Here is a 19,596-nt window from a genome sequence, read left to right as displayed (position 1 = left end):
GTCATCCATATGTTATAAAATCATAGAATGGCCTGGGTTGAAAAGGATCGCAATGATCATCTTGTTTCAACCGCCCTACTATGTGCCAGGGTCGTCAACCACTAGACCAGCCTGCCCAGAGCCACATCCAGCCTGGCCCTGAATGCCTCCACAGTTGAGGCATCCACAATCTCCTCTCCCTGCTGGCCACCCCTTTTCTAATGCACCCCAGAACACAGCTGGCCTTCCGGGCTGCAAGTGCACACCGCTGGCTCATGTCCAGCTTCTATTTGTACTTTCTATTTCTGTGGGCCAATGGTAACATTCCACCTCACTGCCTTGTCTGTCAAACATATCAACCCGTCTCTAAGCTTGAGCCAGCACTGCCTGATGATTCCTTCCTGTACTACATACATCTACATATTCCCAAACTAATGGTGTCTTAAGATTCAGAATTAAGAAAAGAAATGAAGCATTCTGTAACATATCCATGACCTAGTGTAATAAGAACTAGGAAATGCCTGAAGTAACATTACCTGCAAAAATCTAATTCTTGAGACTTCTGTAAGACCTACTGAGCTGTTTCAACATATACTATTATCCCAAGGCTTGCTGTCCTAATATTGTTATAAGATGAATGCAGTCTGCTATAAAGATATTAAGGAATTTATCCAAGTAAGGGAAGCCTGCTGCATTGTTGAGATCATTGGAAACTGCATTATGAATGCAGCATGGGATCTCAGGAATGTTGGCAGCTTTACAGCATATGCATGCAGGTGCAGACAGCTGAGTCCTATAAAGCTGTCTTTATATCCAAAGCAAGGGTGGAGAGAAAGCCACATCACTCATGTCTATCATAAAAACTCACTATCACATGGAAACATAGCAGTTGGTCTGCACAGCCAAAGCACACTGGCATGAGCTGCACAGAAAAGAGACTACAAAGCATGCATACCTTTAACCATAGTTAATTTTAAAATATATTTCTTAGAAGTTGTAATCAGCTGTTCAGGTTCCTTCCAGCCCAAGCTATTGTATTGTACTATAAGCTTTTTTTTCCCATGTAACAGTACAAGAAATAGTTCAATTCTAAACATTTTATTAAAAAATGAATTTTATGGCAAAAAGACAAGCTTTGATTAACTTCTAATTTTAAAACAAAACGATTCAATATAAAACAATTAGTAACAGCCTACCATACATCAAGAAACACAGTATTGAACTTCTCATTCAAAAGAATCAATTTTTTTCTCTTTGAATCTGATTTTATATCAAAGATTCCCATTAAAAAAAAGAAATCAAAATTTGCCCTATCTTCTTTTAACCTTAATTTCTACAAGAGCTTTCATTTGTAAGACTTGTATTAAATTTTTGAAAGCATTTATATTATATACTATATATACCATATATATACCATATATATATACTATAATATATTATATATTATATATATTATATAACTGTTATATGTTAGCCTTATTTTCCCCCCGAATCTTTACTTCTTCATCTCAAAGAAATTATGAAATTAACAATTGGGACATCATCATAACAGAAAGCTTTATAAAAGCCTCAGAATTCTATCTTTGGATGCAGTCGGGGCAGTGCTCAGTAAATAAAGAGGCCAAGTTACTAAAAGCAGCAGATGCGTAGGAGGAAAAGGGAAACAAAAATTGAAATACTTAGTACGCAGAAGCAGCAATAATTTTTCATACTGAAGTTCCTTTAGAAAAGCCTTGCAAACCTTGCAAACTTTTACATAAAATGGAGATTAAAGGAAACAAAATATTATGTACACCTGAAGCAATTTCACACATTAAAAAAAAAAAATCCAAGGTTTTCAGCATAGTCCTGGAACATGCACTCCAAGATTAAAATGTACGATTGACAGTAGAGAAAACTCGGAGAAGACGAAAATAGATGTGACTCATGGCCCACAAGGAAAAAGCAATAAACTTAAGTTTTAACTTGGACTATCAGACAATAACATTAATTAAAATGAAAATGTTCCATGTATGCTTTTTGTACATACTATTACTTTATGGAGGGTTTTTTTGCAGGTTACTCTTGCATTAGAGAGACATCAAAGTAAAGATTTTGTTTCTTCCCACTTGGTTAAATTATTAAGGATCACCACAAATACCCTTAAAACAAATCCTGAGATTTCTAAGCAGAAGCAAATGCACACACACACAAAACCACTTTATTACCTGTCAATCTGCAGGTCTCTTAAGCTTTAGAGTATACTTATTAAAAAAGAGTTAAGAAAAAAATAACTTTCAAGGTTACCACCATACTTCCTGAACAGCCAGCCAATTTTTGCCAAAGAACCACAACACAGGGTACAGGTAATAAAGACAGCATATACACACTTGTGTAAACATATACACACATGCCAGCCAAAGTTATTAATGCCAATATTACCATTGGTTAACTTTTCTTCTCAATACATTTTGCCATGAAAACAAGGGAACACAAGAGAAGGCATATAAAAACAAAATGATTATAAATCTTACCATCCATATGACATACTGATTAATATAATCAGGATCACTGAGTTGGTTTATTAATGGAAGAAGAATTCCTCGGGAGAGGATTTCCTAAAAAAATAAGATACATCATTTTCAAGTAGTTATTCATAAAATAAGTGTGATAATTTCAGTAACACTGCATACATGTTAAAGAAAACATGTAATAGTTATCATTCAGCAGACTCCAGCACACTACCTTTCGAATTAACATCAGAAGATATTGATGTATCACAGAAAACAATATTCATTTCATCACACTTTCCTAATATTGCTAGAGGTTAAAAAAAAAAGCCCTTGAGCATTTCATAAAAACCAAATTATTCTATTAAATACTTTTAAGGATTGTATTTCATTTTAAATAATTCAATGCAAAGTTAAATTGATTTTCTAAAACAGAATTAAAGAAAAAAGATCGTTCTAAAAATTTATGAGGTATTAAACCACAGAATTAGGATGACTTTCAGAGTCAGCATTTACCCTGACAAAGTATCGCATGATCTTGTTCTGGAAGTCTCCAGGAGGTAGCAATATATACAGTAAGACCTCACACAGATCCCTTAGGAATCCTATGGAGAGAGAACAAAATGAAAAGAACCCTCAGCACAGTTTTCTATTATTTTGTTTCTCATTTTGTCTGATATCATAAAAACCAACAGATAAATCCTTAAAATAAAATTAAAACATAGAGTAATATATATTCTTACAGTTTTAAGCACCATAGTAACGGCTTTCAGAATGAATATAAGCAGCACTGACACATAATCCCACTGAGTTAACTACAGTTCCAAAGCCAAAGTCCTAAGAAAGCCAAATTCAAAAAAATCAAACAAGTAGCTCTAATTTATTTTCTTTAATATATAACGTTTTTCCTCCTACATACTTTCCTCAAACAGTGATTTCTTTTATTAAATGAAGACTATTCAATAGTGGTAAGGATAATAGATATAAATATAAAAAATAAATAAAAACAATTATCATCTGCAAAGCTGCTCCCTCTGTGCTAGAAAGCATTTCTATTTTTTTTTTTTTTCCCCAATGAAAAGAGAAATAGAGACATACATACACTTTCATAATATTAATAAGTATGAATTAGAAGAAATATATATGTGTTGTAGATAATCATGCTTTGAAATTCACAGGCTAAGGTTTCAGTATATATTTTAAAATCAATTGGTAGCATTTTAATTTAGTCTGCTAAACTACAATAGCTTCAGAAGAATATTGAGAGACCTTCTTCATCTTTGGGAGAAGTGCAGACTAGGTCACGACAGACTTCTTTTTCCATTTCAACTTCAACCTCAAAGAATGTATCTACAAGTTCCTCAGCTTGGTCTATACAAAAGAAAATAAAAGCAAATATACTTTTCTGTAAAGATCAGAAACTTGAGAGCAAATATGAATTATAAAGTTAACTATATTTCACACGTAAAACACTTGCTAACTCAAGACTCAAAAAATGCTTCAGTCATTATATTACCTTTCATCTGATCACCTTTCTCTGCTATTCTTTGCTGAGCTTTTCTGAAAACTCGAAGATGAGTGCCGAAGTCATCAACAAGTTTTGTAGTGAAGTAAGGCTGCCAGTCTGTTTCCTTTGACCTATCAAAGTGACCCATGAAAATTAATTAGCTTATCCTGAATATAAAGAGCATTTATAAATTTCTACTTCTCATTCCTCCCTGCCAAGTCAGTGATAGCAGAGTGAAGAAATAAAAAAGCCTCCTCATCTCCTGTTCACTGAAACCAAAGAAAACATTGTAAAATATTGTTCTTATATCTATAAATTAATATTTTTGCTTGAATTACTTTCAAGTGAACACCGATACCTAGAGTAGTGTTCTGATTCGCAATACCTTAAAATATCTGCCAAAAAACCCTAATGCAAACCATCTACAAGTATCTACAACTTAAAACTAAAATACTGCTCAGGGTTGGTTGTTTTTTTTTTGTTGTTGTTGTTGTTTGTTTGTTTTTTTCTTCCCTTTCCTTCTTTCTCACATTTCTCACATCCATGAACCTCACATCCCTGAATCTCTTGGTAGGATGTAAGGGAGCCAACTCTCCTGCAATATAAGGGCAGAGCAAGTCCAAGATCATCTCAGGAGATTGAATGTGTACAAATCTATGGGTAGACAGATGACATGCATCCCAGGGACCTAAGGGAGCTGGCTGACAGGGTTGCCAAGCTGCTCGTCATCATGTTTGAAAAGCCATGGCTGTCAGAAGACCCCAGGAAAATGGGAAACATTACATCAGAAGAAGGAGGACCTAGGGAACTACAGGCCAGTGAGCCACAAATCTGTGTCTGGGAAGATCATGGAACAGATCCTCCCAGAAGACATGCTAAGGCACATGAAGATTGATGTGATCCATGGTGATCCATGTCAGCCAGCGCAGCTTCACCAAGAGAAGGTCATGTCTGACCAAAGCGGTGGCCTTCTATGATGGAGTAATAGCATTAGTGGACAAAGGGAAGGCAACTGATGTCACCTACCAGACTTCTAGGCTTCTCACATGGTCCTCCACTACATCCTTATCTCTAAATTGGAGAGATATGGTCCTGAAGAGTGGGCTACTTGGTGAATAAAGAATTGGGTAGAAGGTCACAGCCAGAGGGTTACAGTCAATGGCTCCATAACCAGCCAGAGGTCAGTGAGAAACAGTGTCCCCTAGGAGTCTGTCTTGGGACTGGTGCTCTATAACATCTTCACCAATGACACAAATGATGGGATTGAGTGCACTCTCAAGTAAGTCTGTTGATGACACCAAGCTGAGTGACACAGTTGATACAGCATAAGAAAGGGATGCCATCCAGAAGGACCTTGATAAACTCAAAAGATGGGCCCACGTGAAGCTTCAACAAGGCAAAGTACAAGGTTTTGCACTTAAGTCAGGGTAATCCCAGATACGTATACAGACTTGGAGAAGAACTCCTTGAGAGTAGCCCTGCTGAGAACAACGTAGAGGTCCTGGCAGATAAAAAACTTAGCACAAGCCAGCAGCATGCGCTTGCAGTGCAGAGGGCCAATGGTATCCTGAGCTGCATCAGAAGAAGGGTGGCCAGCAGGGTAAGCAAGGTGATTGTTCCTCTCTGCTCTACCCTTCTGAAGCCCAACCTGCAGTACTGCATTCAGGTCTGGGGCCCTCAAGATAGAAAAAATGTCAAACATTTGCAGAGTGTCCAGAGGAGAGTCATGAAGATGATCAGAGGGCTGGAGCACATCTCCTATGAAGACAGGATGAAGGAGCTGGAGTTATTCAGTCTGGAGAAGAGAAAGTGGCAGGAAAACCTCATTATAACCTTCCAGTATTTAAAGGGAGGTTATAAACAGGAGAGAAATCAACTGTAGGTAATGACAGGACAAGGGGAAATGGCTTTAAACTATAGGATGGAAGATTCAGATTAAATGTCAGGGAATTTTTTCACTGACAAGGTGGTAAGGTGCTGGAGGGGTCTCAAAGGGAAGTTAATCAAAACCATTGATAATCCAGCTCCATCATCCGTACAATCAAGTCATGCAAAACCACTAGGTGGCAGCTTCGCAGCACTGTTTTGAAAGGGGGGGGGGGGGGGAAGGTCTGCTGCACTCATTCTCTCCAGAAATTCATAGTGTATATGAAATTAAAGTTTATGGAACTAATCTAAGACTGCTATGGCTGTAACTGACTGCAGTTGTTATAAATACACTAGATCATTTTCTCCTGATAATAATAAATTGCTGCAGCCCTAGGAAAACGATAGGAATTGTACAGGAAAAAGAAAATTGTACAGGAGTAAATGCTATTTTTGAAGAAATGCAATAGTATAGGAGAAAAAATTAAGGTAGTTACAAGCTGACATGCTTTGACACAAAGTCAAAGCTCAATATCGCCCAATGAAGTAACTTCATCCAATAGACAAAATCATTGAAGTTGAGTAGTCAAATCCATTTCATATGTAAGAACAGGATTGTTTCCCTTAAGGTACTGCTTATTTAGCCTAGTTTTCACTATTTTCAAACCTGTTTCCTACAGTTTCCATTATTTCATGATCAATGTGATCTTATTATCATGAACTTTTCCTAGTATTAAACCTAGCTCTCCATCTTGCCAGAATAGTGCTCTGACCTGCATTTTCAATAGAGGTCAACAAAGCCTTAAAAATTGCTGAGAATTTTCTTATACTTAGGTGACCCACAACCTTTACTAAAGAGAAAACAGATAATTACTGCAGTGAGAGAAATGCTTGAAATCATTACTTAATAAAGTAGTATTGAAATTTACATGGACATGGATAAAGGTGGCTTCAGCCATACTAAAGATAAACAGTTTCATACTCGTTCACTCCCTGATTTTCTGCTTCTTGATTACAAACAGAAAAACAAGGGACAACTAATAAACCATCAGTTTTCATAAATTAAGTAATAAGCAAGTATCTTTAAGACAAAATTACATCTGTAAAAAGAAAAGATACATCACATTACAACCCTTTTGAAATTACTCATTGTTTATACATACTGAACAGAAAGACCCAATTTTAAGACTTATCTAAGCTGATACAAGTATTTTAAATTAAGGTTTTCAGACCGACTCATCTTGGGAACAGCCCTGCTGTTTATGCGAAACCGACTTCCATGCAAGAAAATGAGGATTCATACTGCTCAGAGTCTTAAGTTACAGAAAAATAGCTGTTCAGTAATTTTAGGCATTAATCAAAATCTGGAAAAGACTGTGGCAACAAGCATCACTTCCTCTCATTGCTTACGGGATCAGCAAGGCTGTACTTCTTCCAGATTATGATCTTAAAATATGTTAATGTTCTTTCTGTATAATATAGTGAACTCAGCCAACAGATAAACTAATTTATTAAATTATTAAAATAATTTGTTAAAAATAATTTCACACAGATATTTGTCCAATTGCTTGATAAAATAATCTTACCTGGCAGAAAACTGAACAAGTGCGTACTGAAGAGCTTGCCTGATTTCCAGGAGAAACGATTCATCATCACTTAGTGTGTAATACCAGTACTGCACATAGTCTCTCAGGGAAAACTGGATCACCTGAAATTGGAAAGGGAAAAAGAAAAATGAAATAATGAAAAAAACAGGGCAAAAAATATGTGCCTGATAAGGCAATATCAATCTGCTTAAAAGGTTCATTAATTAACTTATCTACCATTATAAAACCGTGAGTGAAAAAATAAATGCTGAAAACTCTCTTGTTGATTCACATACATTCCCACTGCTACGCTGAAAAATTGCAATATATAAAAAACAGTCAAAAAATATTGCCCAATATCCTGGCCCATCCCTGATTTTTTTTCTGCTTGCCAGTCTCAAATTCTATTTGCCTCACAACTATTTCAATATTACAGACTCAATACTTGGAAAAACAAATTAAATAGTACTGGTTAGAATTTACCTGTTGCAAAGGCTCATCAATTATATTTGCACCTGTCAATCTTCTGTCAATCTTAATAGGTCTGGCTTCACGTTTCATTTCTTCTATGCACTTGAAAGAGATCAGAAAATTTACTTTTGTAGTTTCCAGTAGACCTGGTTTTCAACTATAGCTATTTGTGATATTTGTACATTTTTTCCAGCAGCAACTCCATGTAATTTTTTTCTTACATTTATGTCTTATGTACTATATAGAATAATATGGGTATATAGTAAATAACACTGAAGAATTGATCTACATTATTTCTTGTTTACTGTAAAAAAAGCAAGTTCACTAAAATAACAGATAAGAAGGAAATAAAACTCAAACAGCAGTGAAAGGGTGGGAGAGAACAGCAGCACAAGATAGTTTGTGGGTAAGACTCCATTTCCATACTTGAAATATACAAAACTTTCCTATAGCCTCATGCAGGTGATAGTTTAGGTTCCCCTACACACTTCCTTTATCTTTCTCTGATTATTATGTGCTGATAGAGAAATTACTCTTTTGTACCATCACTACTCGACAGACAACCCTTTAAAAAGTAACTGATGAGGTTGGTCAGTTGAGAAAAATGGCTTATATGCATTAAAAATCCACCCTCACACCAGAAGTACAAAAACTGCAAGGATTACACACAAAAAAATTACATCATTTATAAAACAACTAAAGCATAGATACATATAGAGATCAAAGAAGGAACATTAAAACGTTTCATACACATAAGTTTAAAAAGACAGAACACTTTTTCTAAGTCTGCTCTTCAAATAAATAAACAAATGAGATATAAGCAAAACTTCATAACCAACATAACCATTGAAGGCTATATAGCACCAAGAACTTTAGTCCCCTAAAATGAAGTTTCATTAAATAGAACAGAAAGTAGAAACATTAATTTGCCTACTCCTTTTCAAAAAGCGACAATAAAGCCTTAAACTTTTCATTTAGACCAATGAATTTACACTCAGGTTAGAATATACTTGAGTTTTTTGTTTCTAAGATACATCTGAGACTTAAGAGAAAAGTTGACTTTCCAACTGAGCTATGAATGAGTCACAAAAAAACTGCAATTAGAAAACGTACTGCTGAATCTCAATGCACATTTCTTTAAATGTGCTACTGATAATAAAGTTGAAACCCCCTCATCACAAACATCATAATGATTGACTATCTAATGGCTGAAGGATGTCTCAGGTGAAACGTATGGGAGATTAATCATCATAAGATAACTAGCAATCTTCAGGTTCATGCATTTTTTCTATTCTGAGGAGTTCAAACCAATTAGGGCAAGATATACCTGTCAATACACATAGGTTCATAAACTAGGAATTTACAGTAATTCCATATCTGAGTTAGCTATTACGAACCTGTTCTAAACAGACGCATATTTATGCAATTAGGAAGCCTGAATTTAGAACTTCTAACCAAGATGATCTGCCTGTTAAAATTTCAGAAACAAAGTTGGAAAGGGGATCATGTTGCTCCTCCACATTCATATATGCATTTCCATTATTTTTCCTTGGCCCTAAGTCAAAAGATAAGTCATTTGACATTATGAAGCTAGGAACAATACTTGAAAGAAACTTCCCATAACTGCTGTATTTGTTTGTATTTCTAGAAGGAAAAATCTTGCATTGTACTTTCATAAATACTTTTGCAGTTGACTGAAAACAAAAAGGCAGGATCATTTATTCTCGGAAAATTGGTACATTTATAATTTTTAGACTAAAATTAAGTAACTTAGAACTCACAGTTTTAGAGCTATAAAATCTGATCTACAAATTAAGGACAGTAAAGTCTCCTTACCTTAGGGATACCAACTGATGTACAAGGAAGAAATGAATGTTCACACTGCTCAAGGTACTTTTCTGAGTTGCTTTTTCCAAATAAAAGAGTAACCACAAAACCCCTAAAATTGAAAAAGAAACACCAAATAGAACAACAGTCTTTTTTCTCTCCCCACTAGAAAACATCACACAGAAAGTTATGAAATACCAGTATATAGCGACTTTCACCTGTTATCATTGGGCGAGGCTCTTCCAATGCATCTTGTTACACAAAATAACCAACACAATACTAAACAAAAAGTTTCCCAGTCTTATCATAAAAGCACAGAATGGCTTAGGTTGGAAAGGCCCTCAAAGATCATTTAGTTCCAAACCCCAGCCATGGGCAAGTTTGCCACCCACTAGATCAGGCTGCCCAGCTCCCCATCAAACCTGGCCTTGAACTCTTCCAGGGATGGGGCATCTACAGCTTCTCTGGGCAACCTGTTCCAGAACCTTACAAGAACCACAAAAGCACCGGGAAGAAACTGATATATCAAATGTAGAAAGAATAAGAACATACATTAAACTGAAATGATAAAAAAAATCAAGTAGTCTCACCAAGGCACGTAGGAACAGAGAGACAAGAAAAAAAGACTACAGGAAAAAATAATTTGAACATAATGGTTTGGGGTTTTGGTTTTGTTTAATTAAGTCAATATATAAACTCTAAAGACAAGCATACTCCTGGACCACTTATTTTTTTTAAATTTTATGTTAGAAATTCATTATCTTTTCACCCTCACAACTTCACAATAATATTTAAATCATGACTTAAGCAGGACAACAGCTATTTTTATTTTTTTTGTTGTTGTTGTTTGTGATATAATGAATGCACAAGAGAAAATAACTATTACAATAAATTCAATTTTGCTGCAACAGGAATAATTTACAGCTTATAACACCAGGGTGCAAAAACATAAAGCCTGTTTTAATAAGGAACAGTTGAAAACATAAAGACTGTGCCAATTATAGCACAACTGAAGTAAGCAGCCTTTGAAAAGTTAAGCATAAAGAACACTGAGAAGTTACTGCTGCTCAAGACTAGCCTTGGGATGGCTGAACACGCATAGCTTTTTAACTATTCAATTTAAAGGCCAGCAGATGAACACTTGTGACCGTACGATCTCACAAACCTGTCCCAGCCTAGAAATGTCCTGAAATAACATTATTTTAGCATAGATTTTTCCTGTTATACAGCATTCTTCATGTATGATTAGAATATAATTTCTAACCAACATATCTAAAGCAGACAAAAATAAAACATTTAAAGGTTTTAACCCATAAACTGGGAACCATTCTTCATGAGCTCTTTAGTGGTTAGTAATTCAGAAGTAGGGAGTTGTCATTTATACTCTAATATGTTAAGGCCAAAAAAAAAGCTACACAAAATTATTATGGGTAACTTCATAACGAAGAATATTCCTCTTGACACTCTGATTTCCTTATGGCCTAGAGCACCCTCTTTATCTGCCAATCACAAACACTCTTTACATATGAATGAAAGACAATAAATAAAAAAAAATTAGGAGTTCTAATTGCTTTTCTGCTCTAGATGCTCCCAGATAGCTTTCAAATCATAACACTGACAGCACTATTATCATTTCAATTCAGTTCAAGGACAAAAACTTGCTTAGAAACCTTCCCAGTATTTGTTTCATTATGCTAAAAATGGTAAATTTTTTTCACTCATCATTTAGACTTACTTCATTTGTTACGTATCAATTTTCTACTAGAAATTTCCATCAACTTTTAAAGAAAAAGCCTTGAAAGTAACAAGCTATACATTATGAATCTTTTTTCTCTCAAACATTTTGACATGTTTCAAGTGTCAAAAACTACACTCATTCAGAAATACTCATATGCTACCAATGTAGTTGAAATGCATGTCCATCATCCTATATACATTTCCATTTTTAAGCTAGATAAGCTAAGAACTTCTGCCTCCAGAGCAGAAATTAATACATTTTCTTCTTCAGCTTAAAAATCTTGAGTATATTAGAGAAGTATACATAGCCTCACTATTTAGTATAGCTGTTAGCTAATCAGAAGCTTCCAGCGCAAATGCTAATCCAATTAATCAAGAGGATATAAAATTCAGTAAATGCAAAATCATTTGTCTTCTAGAAATTATTGGAATGAGACCATAGTTCCCAGTTTGAAGTTCTTCCAAAGATATTGTAAGATCAGCTTCTCACAAGGACAGATTAACACTAGAACAATGGTGAAAGACAGAAAAATGAAGGCAACAGATTTATCATTTTCCCACCAAGTGTGAAAAGTAACAACCTCAGCGGAATGCTCTGTGGAAGTCAAAATGCAGCTTCACCATCATTTCCAATCTGGCCAGGAATTGAACTAACCAGTGTAGGCAGGCAACACATACACATGCATATGATTAAGCATCGATAATAACGCTTTTTTAACAGAGCAAATTGCTTTATATGTCAGTGATTGCGGGTCTAAGAAATTTTAGTTCTGGCAACATCAGCTACTGGCAGAACCGCAAATAACGTTGTTCTCATTTCACTACTTTGAGATTCAATGACAGAAGGAGAAAGAGTAAGGTAAAGAAACACACATGATACAAAGAGAGGACAGGTAAAAGACAGGCTGAGGACTAAGGTGAATGGAATTGCAACAATACTTGAAGCAGAGGCAAAAAAAAAAAAAATGTTGTAAAGCTCAATGCCTTGTAATCATCTTGGCTGTAAAGGTTAAAGAAACAATCTCTCCTCTTGTTTGGTGGAAAGAGCTAAGTGAATTTCCTAAGTGATCAGTTTTCAAATCCCAAATTGAAGAAAAAGTTATTAGAAAACATGCAAAGAACAAAACTTATTATTTTCGAAATGAGTCCTGATTAAAAAAAAAGAATAAAATTAAACAAAGACAATTTTTGTTTTAAATCTTTTATTCATATGCAGAAACAGTTTCATTCATGCAAATAACAATAACACACTACAAGCTAGCTGTGCTTGTAGGAAGAAATGCATATTTAAGAATATATAAAAAATAGCTAAATACCACAAAACTGAAGTAAAATGGTAGAAAAACATTATGTTGATACAGCTATAGCATCAGCATTTTTCTTCACAACTCACTGGCATACACTACAAAAATTCAAGTTGATATTCAGGATGCAGTCAACTATAATTCAACATTTTCTCCTGTTTGAACTGCAAAATGGGACAGAAGCAGACTGCCAGCTAGTTGAAATCCCAAACCATTGATATAAACCATCATTTATGAACAAGTGCAATAAAGCTAAAAAACTGCATGCCAAATTGTTTAACAATTCAAAATTTTAGCATAACAAAACAGATTCAGATTTGTTACTCTGCTCCAAATAAGGGCAATGTAATTGTTAAAAAAGCTTTTACAAATGAATCAAAATTAAATTATTATTTTCAGAACTTATGAAACTGATGTTATATTATTTCTAATCAAGGTAAGAAAAACAGGAGCAAGCATTTTTCATAGCCTCATAGGAATTAATTCAAAAAGGAAAAGCATGCAGGAAAATTTTGGAAATAAAGCCATTTGAACGACTCAGAACTAATGTATGCTGTATGCTGGCTTTAACTTAAGTATTACACATCTGATAAGATTAACAGAGTAATAAAGGGCCAGATCAGAGACTTAGCCAAGAAGATGTGCATATTAAACTAATGACTGTATTGGAACAACGAAGACCTCATATCTGTCCAAATAAGTAAACACATAATAGGAAAATGGATACAGATTCTGCTTTAACTGAATTTAACACTGCCAGAAGATGATTTTAGATCTGGGATGGTAAATGTTCATTGACTAGCTACAACAGTAAATCAAAGTACACTGATGTTCTACAGTCAGCAAAATATGCCAATCGTATATGTATCAAAATTCAGTAAGACAATGTATGGGAACTGCTGAGTCATGGCCTGAACCTCTGATTGATCACCTGAGGTGAGCACTGAGTCAGCCATGGAAGCACAGGTGAAGGCAATTCTCCTGTGCTGCTGGAAGGGGTGGAGCCTGGCTGCACCTCTCCCAGACCCATTTAAGAGCTGACTGCCAGTAGGGAAGGATCTCTTCTGGAGATCTACTCTGCTGCCATTTTGTAAGTGAGCCCAGGATATGGGTAAGCTTTCTATCTATTCTCTTTTTGTTATCTGCTTTGTCAAATTCTCTTTGTTTATTTTGTAATTATAATGTCTTAATGTTCATTGAACATACAGATAAACTAATTTTTGAGTAAATGCCTTTAACTAACTCACCAATCCAGTAAACTGATAACTCTGAATTCTCATAGATAGGATTTTATGTTTTACATTGTTTAAACCCAAATAGCATCTCCAGTTCTAGCAACTTAACTCTATTGTACTTTTCAGTAGGGCATACATACTTTACTGTACCCAATAAGAAAGTCAGAACAGTATTTCAGAGAGGAAAAAAAATCAGACAAATTTCCTCACTAGAAATACAGCAGGTGTGGGAGAACCAAGAAATGTTACTATTCTGCAGAACATTTGGATGATTAAGAGGAAGGAAGATTATCCTACCAATGCTTTTAGGCCTGGCATCAAAAAATAAAGATTATAAGGCAGACATTACAATGTACAGTGTAATAATTTTTACTTCTATTAGCATTGTATTACATCCTTCCTGTCTACAAAACTAAATGTCTACAGATTCTGAACTGATGTGCTTGTTCAAGGTGTACCAAGACAACATTTCCATACATACAGAAAAACACCAGTTTGCTTCCCTCATGAATGAAGCATCTTACATAGGAAAATGAGCTAGCGAGAAGGAAGGAAGATGTAATTTCTTAATAAGTACCTGGGATAAGAACCAACACAGTAATAGAAAGTCACGAACTGAAGATAACATTGGTGTAATGTGAATATTTGTCTACTAGTAGCTATTAAAAATACTTAGATCTGTTTACTAAAAATCAGTCATCTTTTTCCTCTTGGCAAAGATAGTATAAGCACCATTTAAATAAATATATATACATGTAAATCCTAATTTTAATAAACTTGAGATCTCAAGAAAAAATAACTTGGTCATATTGAAGTTGCTTAAACACACACAATTACACAGAAGTCATTTCAGATTTTCAGAGCAAATTGCTGTCAGGCATGTTAAAATTCTACCTCCACTATATACGAACAGTATGTAGCATACTTACCCACCCACAAAGCAGAGGATATAAAACGCAAAGTAAAATATAGCAAAGGGTCCAAAAGTTATTAGGAAAAGCACAACACCAAGACTTCCCCATCCCCATATGGAAAGACTGGTCTGCAAACAAGAACACATAGGAAAAGAGTCATTAATACATGTACAGCTTGAAAACCTCCAAAGCAATATTTATAATTACTCAAAATCTTGATACATTTTAACTAGGCAGGAAATCGATGTATTCTTGATGAAATAGAAACTTTTTACAATAAAAAAAGCATTTTGCTATCAATTTACACTGTGAGCTAGCAGTTCACCTTAGCCAATGTTAGAGTATTTTTCTTTTAAATACTGTTTCCCATTTCTCAATACAGATGCAACTATCACCTTTATCACCTAGACCCATTTAAGAGCTGACTGCCAGTGGGAAAAGATCTCTTCTGGAGATCCCTCCGTTGGAGTTTTACAATGAGCCTAGGACACAGGTAAGCATTCTATCTATTCTCTTTTGGTGTAATAATTACTTACCAAAACTTTCTGGTATATTTCATAATTATAACATCTGTAAGTTCATTGATTATACAGATAGGAAGGAAGAAAAATGCTGTCTTGAAAGTACTTCGTATGGCTGAAGTCAAGTGTGAGAGCAGCTGTGGGTTTAGTGGATTTTAGGACTGGTGTGTCACATAACTCACCCATAAAACAGCCTGAAGGGAATGTAGGTTACTGTGCTGTTACATATTGCAATGCAAGAATCTTAACACAGAAATATGTACACACATACATAGGTGTTTGTGTGTGTATGCATGCACACGTAACAAAAAAGCAATACAGTGACAACCTGACTGCACTGTCACAGTTTTGGACTTTCACAATGCTGCAATGCAGCCAACAAAGATTATGTAATGTTAATTCACTCTATTCCATAGTTCAGTAAGGAAGGTGCATTTCAGCCAAATCCCAAAAGTGTGAAACTGAAGCTGATGAGAATTTTTAGGCCACGAAAACTGTTCCAGCCCTAAGGTTCTCAACTTTTCTATTTTTTTGTCTAATTTACACCTTTCCTACCACTGATCAAATGACACCCTGAAAGAAACACAGACAACTCAATGTTAACAAGTAACACTAAGAAAGTATTTAAATAAACTTGTCTTGCAATTTGACATCCAGAAAACAAGCAAAGATCTAGCACCATACTTGCAGGGAGTTCTTTTTTAGTTTTTGATGTGAGAGATGAGGGGCATCTGCCTACATTTCTTATTTCTCTGAAGGGAAATTTCAGCTCTTTCTCTGAGGCACAGGACTCAGAAAAAACTACATAATGACAAAAAAAAAAAAAGGTTTAAGAATCCTACGAACAATGAAAAGTAATTTAATTCAGCTACATACAATAGGAAAGTGACAGGAGCTCTCATAGTCTAACACACAAAGATGAGTCCTCAAATTCATGCCCTCAGAAATGTACACATTTTGAAACCTCTACAGAGTACTAAACAACAACAAGATGTGCACATAGAACATAACTTTTAATCATGATCTTATCATACCAAAATATCAGTACATTTAATAGCGCAATTTGAAAAAAGTTGAAGTTCTAAATATGGGGTAAGGACTCTAAATGACTTAACAAAACTTAATTAACAAGATAGTGGGATGCATATTCAGAGATGGGTGAATGCATAATTAACAAAGAAAGTTCCATAACAGATAGAACAGTGACCTTTTGTCCTATACTCTAGCTCTGCAATTTAGCATATGGCTACAGAGATTCAAATCTCATTTGGTATTTTAATAGGATTTCTTAAAACTCAGACAACTCAGCACACTGCAGTAAGTACAACAGATACTGGCCCAATTCTTACACGCTTTTAGTTTATAATCTAAGGATTTTGAGAGAGAAACTCAAAAGGATGGAATGATCAGAACAGTTCAATTCAGGCTGACTGTAAATAAGGCTCCCTGCAACTTCATGCTTCTTAAAATTTCCAGCAGTACAACTCCTGGGCAAAATTGAAAACTAAGTCTCCTTTGCCATATCAGAAAAAAAAAGTCCAACTACTACTTAAATATTTCTGTGCAGCTACTGCCAATTAGTACTTTCTAAGAAGGAATATGGAACTAGTAGGAGTATTAAAAAAAAAAATCAAACCTCTAAAATCCTCTAAATTCAAACTTCTTTACAAATAAGCTGTATTTTAAAGACTAACAAATTTACTGACATTTTGTCTAGTCTTACTGAATTTAATTGTAGGGAGAATATTTCTCACTCCTAGGAGAAAGTGTAAGCTTGTAGAGATGGCATAACAGCATTTAAGTAGCAGCTGCCCAAACCTTTTAAAAGACAAACTTCTAAACTGAACTGTCAAAGTATTGGTTACTGAATTTCAAGCAACTATGGTCAGCGACTCAGCACTATAGTACTAATACAGGCCTTAATCCTGTAGGATGCACACATGTATACAATGCATGCACACAGATGAAGGCTCTGCATTCCAGACAAGCAATGGTTCCACCTTATTAGTTTTACCCACATTTGCTTACTTTCACTTCAGATGCCATATGTTTACCTTGCCATCACTACATCTCATTTTTGAAGCCTCAAGACCTACAAATACACTGCAGGAGTCTTTCTTTGTAAGGCCATACACATGAAGGGCTAAGGCAGCACCACATAAGATTCAGTAGCCTTTTTTCCATGATATAGAATTGATTTAGCAACGTATTAACTGCAGAATAGGGCTGTCTGTAAACTGAAACAGCACAGTGAAAAGCCTCATCAATCACTAGGGGTGATTAGGTGCTGGTGACAGAATTAATGAGATATCACCTCTTAATGATACCTACTTTTTTAGTAGGTGCATGGGAACTGTTGGGTCATGGCCTGAACCACTGATTGATCACTTGAGGCAAGAACTCAGCCGGCCATGGGAGCACAGGTGAAGGCAATTCAGCTGTGCAACTGGAAGGGGTGGAGCCTGGCTGCACCTCTCCTAGACCTTTAAGGTATAAGGTTTAAGGGCTGACTGCCCTTCCTGAAAGGAAGGATCTCTTTCTGGACATTGTTCCTTTTGGAGTTTTCTACTGCAAGCCTAGGACAGGTGAGCATTTCATTTTTGACTGTCTCTTTCCACCATGATAATCATTCTAACTAAACCTGTAAAATGCCATCCTAACTGCGCCATTCTAACGGCACGTTTGTTAATTGTACAGTAGGCTGTTTCAGGTTTCCCACTGTAGGTTGTTTTTCCTCTTCACAACACACAGGCACTAAAAGAAACACATTAAAAATCTGCTTTCTTACATTCTTCTGCTCTGCTTTTCTTTGTCTTTTGCTATCTACTAATTAGCACCACATTCTGATGGTTCTTGTTGCACGTTGCTGTTGGCTGACACAGCAGAGCTGACCGATTCATCACCATTCACACAAGATCCCGAGTAAATCCACAGAATTCGCCACCTTGAACCTGTGTGCAGTTTATTGCCTAGACAGACATGTGGTATTATAGCTTACTGCTCATGAATTAGCAAGATTATTTTGCAGGCAAGTAAGCAGGAGCATGGCAAGGATTTAATGTAGCAGCTGTAACAGCAATGAGCCACTCCCATAACTAACTGCCTTTCTGAAGCAGTTTCAGTAGGCTTCTCCTTCACATAATCCAGCAGACAAGCTGTCAGAGCTTTGTCTCTAACCCATCTTTAAGCAAAACCTTCAGCCCTGATACTGCTTTCACTGCAAACATGCAGTGAGGAAAGTACAGCTGTGCTATGCTTGGACTCAAAACTGGTGCTGCCAATTCTTGTTTGAAACAGCAACTGACAGATAGAGAAGTGTTTCTCCTTTCGTGCAAGAACAGCCCCAGGTGTTCCCCTGACAGCTGCTCTTTTCTCCCAGCTCTCTTCTTGCCCCCCCAAACAGCTACACTCCTATCCCCACAGGTCCAGGCACCCCTGCCCTCTCACTCCTGCTGGAACCCAAGCACCTCATTCTTTATGCTTGGCCTTGCAGACCCAGAATAACTGTAGTTGTGCTGTGAAGTCTGGGGACAGGGCAGAGGGAAAGAAAGAACAGCAGGATAGAAAGGGTGGACTCAGAAATAATCTATTTCTGCATCTTAAGCTTCAGCAGAGAACTCTGAAGTCTTACAGCTGTGGCGTTCAAAGAGCTGCTTTGGATGCTGTCCCACTGCTGCTGACCACCCTTTGTGACTGCTTTCACACTGAAGTTTTGCCACGTAATACTGTGGACTATAAAGAAAATAGCACTTCCTCACTCATGGTTCTTTTACTGTGTATATCCAACTGCATTTGTCTGGTAGCAATGTTTAAATGGCAGCAGCTGTTATGTCCCTAGCCAGACATTGATAAGCAAACTAGTCTTTGCTCTTTGGGCACTTTTAACATTTATTTTTTTCTCTTCATTTTCTTAATATGATGTTTAGCTAAATGTATTCAATGTCATCTGTGGGCTCACATTAAAAATTTGCTGAGAGTAGATGTCAAGTTTAATTTTCTGTTAATTCTACACATCTGCGCTTTCACTTCAATTTTAAGTGTAAATGGAATGTGTTCACGTACAGACCTTTCTATAATTAAGGCAAGTGTCACTTTTCTCAAGTGATTAAAAACATTATTTTAGCATTCAAATTACCGTGCCCTCACTAGCATGACAAGTA

The 19,596-nt window shown here is 35.9% G+C and overlaps 1 protein-coding gene and 1 long non-coding RNA gene across 5 annotated transcripts in view; one reads left to right on the top strand and one right to left on the bottom strand.

Moving 5' to 3' along the window:
• Positions 1-19,596, bottom strand: part of SNX13 (sorting nexin 13) — a 61,912-nt gene that overhangs the window by 28,537 nt on the left and 13,779 nt on the right. For all 4 annotated transcript variants that reach the window (XM_042817643.1, XM_042817642.1, XM_042817640.1 and 1 more), the window contains exons 2-9: positions 14,931-15,043; positions 9,735-9,837; positions 7,911-8,000; positions 7,428-7,549; positions 3,985-4,106; positions 3,738-3,839; positions 2,985-3,073; positions 2,493-2,576 (exon numbers count right to left, since the gene is read on the bottom strand). In XM_042817643.1, coding sequence (XP_042673577.1) covers positions 2,493-2,576; positions 2,985-3,073; positions 3,738-3,839; positions 3,985-4,106; positions 7,428-7,549; positions 7,911-8,000; positions 9,735-9,837; positions 14,931-15,043 — 825 coding nt within the window. The remainder of the gene's footprint in view (positions 1-2,492; positions 2,577-2,984; positions 3,074-3,737; positions 3,840-3,984; positions 4,107-7,427; positions 7,550-7,910; positions 8,001-9,734; positions 9,838-14,930; positions 15,044-19,596) is intronic.
• LOC122159788 lies at positions 13,837-17,897 on the top strand. The gene is made up of 3 exons (XR_006168628.1): positions 13,837-13,877; positions 15,298-15,408; positions 17,776-17,897. It is a non-coding gene; the product is annotated as an uncharacterized LOC122159788 (long non-coding RNA).

Source organism: Centrocercus urophasianus, unplaced genomic scaffold (assembly GCF_019232065.1).
Source record: "Centrocercus urophasianus isolate 14NV4802_14NV808 unplaced genomic scaffold, USGS_Curo_1.0 seq_16, whole genome shotgun sequence".
Classification (NCBI taxonomy): Eukaryota; Metazoa; Chordata; class Aves; order Galliformes; family Phasianidae; genus Centrocercus; species Centrocercus urophasianus.
Note: the sequence above shows the minus strand (reverse complement) of the source record. Positions and strands in the feature narration are given on the sequence as shown.